At 37.1% G+C, this 2,284-nt stretch overlaps 1 protein-coding gene across 1 annotated transcript; it reads left to right on the top strand.

Moving 5' to 3' along the window:
- Nucleotides 1-1,128: 1,128 nt before the first annotated feature.
- On the top strand, nucleotides 1,129-2,058 carry LOC123940431 (olfactory receptor 5H2-like). The gene has a single exon (XM_046003257.1). It carries the CDS (start codon nucleotides 1,129-1,131, stop codon nucleotides 2,056-2,058), a length of 930 nt encoding a protein of 309 aa, XP_045859213.1.
- The last annotated feature ends 226 nt before the right edge of the window (nucleotides 2,059-2,284 follow it).

Here is a 2,284-nt window from a genome sequence, read left to right as displayed (position 1 = left end):
TTGGTAATTTAATAAAAATATTTGAAATGTCTTTCCTTTTTTTCTGAATCTGTTAATTACTGTACATTTTTTTTAGTTCTTTTTTTTTTCCCTTTTTATTAATTTTTTCAGTGTAACAGTATTCATTCTTTTTGCACAACACCCAGTGCTCCATGCAAAACGTGCCCCCCCATCACCCACCACCTGTTCCCCCAACCTCCCACCCCTGACCCTTCAAAACCCTCAGGTTGTTTTTCAGAGTCCATAGTCTCTTATGGTTCGCGTCCCCTCCCCAATGTCCATAGCCCGCTCCCCCTCTCCCAATCCCACCTCCCCCCAGCAACCCCCAGTTTGTTTTGTGAGATTAAGAGTCATTTATGGTTTGTCTCCCTCCCAATCCCATCTTGTTTCATTTATTCTTCTCCTATCCCCCTACCCCCCCATGTTGCTTCTCCATGTCCTCATATCAGGGAGATCATATGATAGTTGTCTTTCTCCGATTGACTTATTTCACTAAGCATGATACGCTCTAGTTCCATCCACGTCGTCGCAAATGGCAAGATTTCATTTCTTTTGATGGCTGCATAGTATTCCATTGTGTATATATACCACATCTTCTTGATCCATTCATCTGTTGATGGACATCTAGGTTCTTTCCATAGTCTGGCTATTGTAGACATTGCTGCTATAAACATTCGGGTACACGTGCCCCTTCGGATCACTATGTTTGTATCTTTAGGGTAAATACCCAGTAGTGCAATTTCTGGGTCATAGGGTAGCAGTCAGAATGGCTAAAATTAACAAGTCAGGAAATGACAGATGCTGGCGAGGATGTGGAGAAAGGGGAACCCTCCTCCACTGTTGGTGGGAATGCAAGCTGGTCCAACCACTCTGGAAAACAGCATGGAGGTTCCTCAAAATGTTGAAAATAGAACTGTACATTTTTGAACTGAAATAATTTCATTTTATATTACCTCAGTTCCCCAAATAATTTTCATATTTTATAGTAGCAGTAAATAAAATAAGAACATTCTGATTAGTCTATGGATTTATTTCAACTATTTTCTTCCCCTTTTCTTTCTATATAATCCTAGTGAATGCTTTTTTTATACTTACTGCATTTCATTTCAGGGGTCATCCTGTAATAAGATGGATCCTGAAAATGGAACATTGATGACAAAGTTTATTCTCACAGGATTCACATATCAACTACAGTGGCAAATCCCCCTATTCCTGGTGTTCTTGGTGATATACCTCATCACCATTGTTGGAAACCTTGGACTAACTGCTCTCATATGCAATGACCCTCACCTTCACATCCCCATGTACTTACTCCTTGGGAGTTTAGCTTTTGTGGATGCTTGGATATCATCTACAGTGACTCCAAAAATGCTGGTCAACTTCCTAGCTAAGAGTAAGATGATCTCTCTCTCTGAATGCATGATACAGTTTTTTTCCTTTGCATTTGGTGGAACAACAGAATGTTTTCTCTTGGCAACAATGGCATATGATCGCTATGTAGCCATATGCAAACCGTTACTATATCCAGTGATTATGACCTATAGACTTTGCACCTGGCTGTTATTCTCATCATTTGTAGGTGGCTTTGTTCATTCTTTAATTCATATAGGTTTCTTATTCAGATTAACCTTTTGTAATTCTAACATAATATACCACTTTTACTGTGACATCATGCCATTGTTTAAGATTTCCTGTACGGACCCTTCACTTAATGTTCTGATGGTTTTTATTTTCTCTGGGTCAATACAGGTATTTACCATTCTGATTGTTCTAGTCTCTTACGCACTTATTCTCTTTACAATCTTAAGAAAGAAGTCTCTGAAAGGCATTAAAAAAGTCTTTTCCACCTGTGGAGCTCATCTTTTATCTGTGTCTTTATATTATGGCCCTCTTCTCTTCAGATATGTGTGTCCTGGATCTGCACAATCGGATGATCAAGATATGATGGACTCTCTATTTTATACTGTCATAATTCCTTTGTTAAATCCAATGATATATAGCCTGAGAAATAAAAAAGTCATAGATTCACTGAGAAAAATGTTAAAGAGAAATGTTTAGATCTCACACTTTTATCTGTTCTCTTTTATATTAAAAGCATCACAAATTATGCAGATTATATGTGTTCTGTTTGGTAAGTGTGCAAAGACTTTCCAATTATAATTGCCCTAGGGTTCAATGATTTATTAAATGTGTTCATATCATACTAGAATAATTGAAGCAGAAAACAAATAAAAATATTTTATATGCTTACATATTCTTCATTATAGTTTTATAAAATCATTCA

This window comes from Meles meles, chromosome 4, assembly GCF_922984935.1.
Source record: "Meles meles chromosome 4, mMelMel3.1 paternal haplotype, whole genome shotgun sequence".
In the NCBI taxonomy this organism is placed as follows: domain Eukaryota; kingdom Metazoa; phylum Chordata; class Mammalia; order Carnivora; family Mustelidae; genus Meles; species Meles meles.
This window is presented reverse-complemented; position numbering and strand designations above follow the sequence as displayed.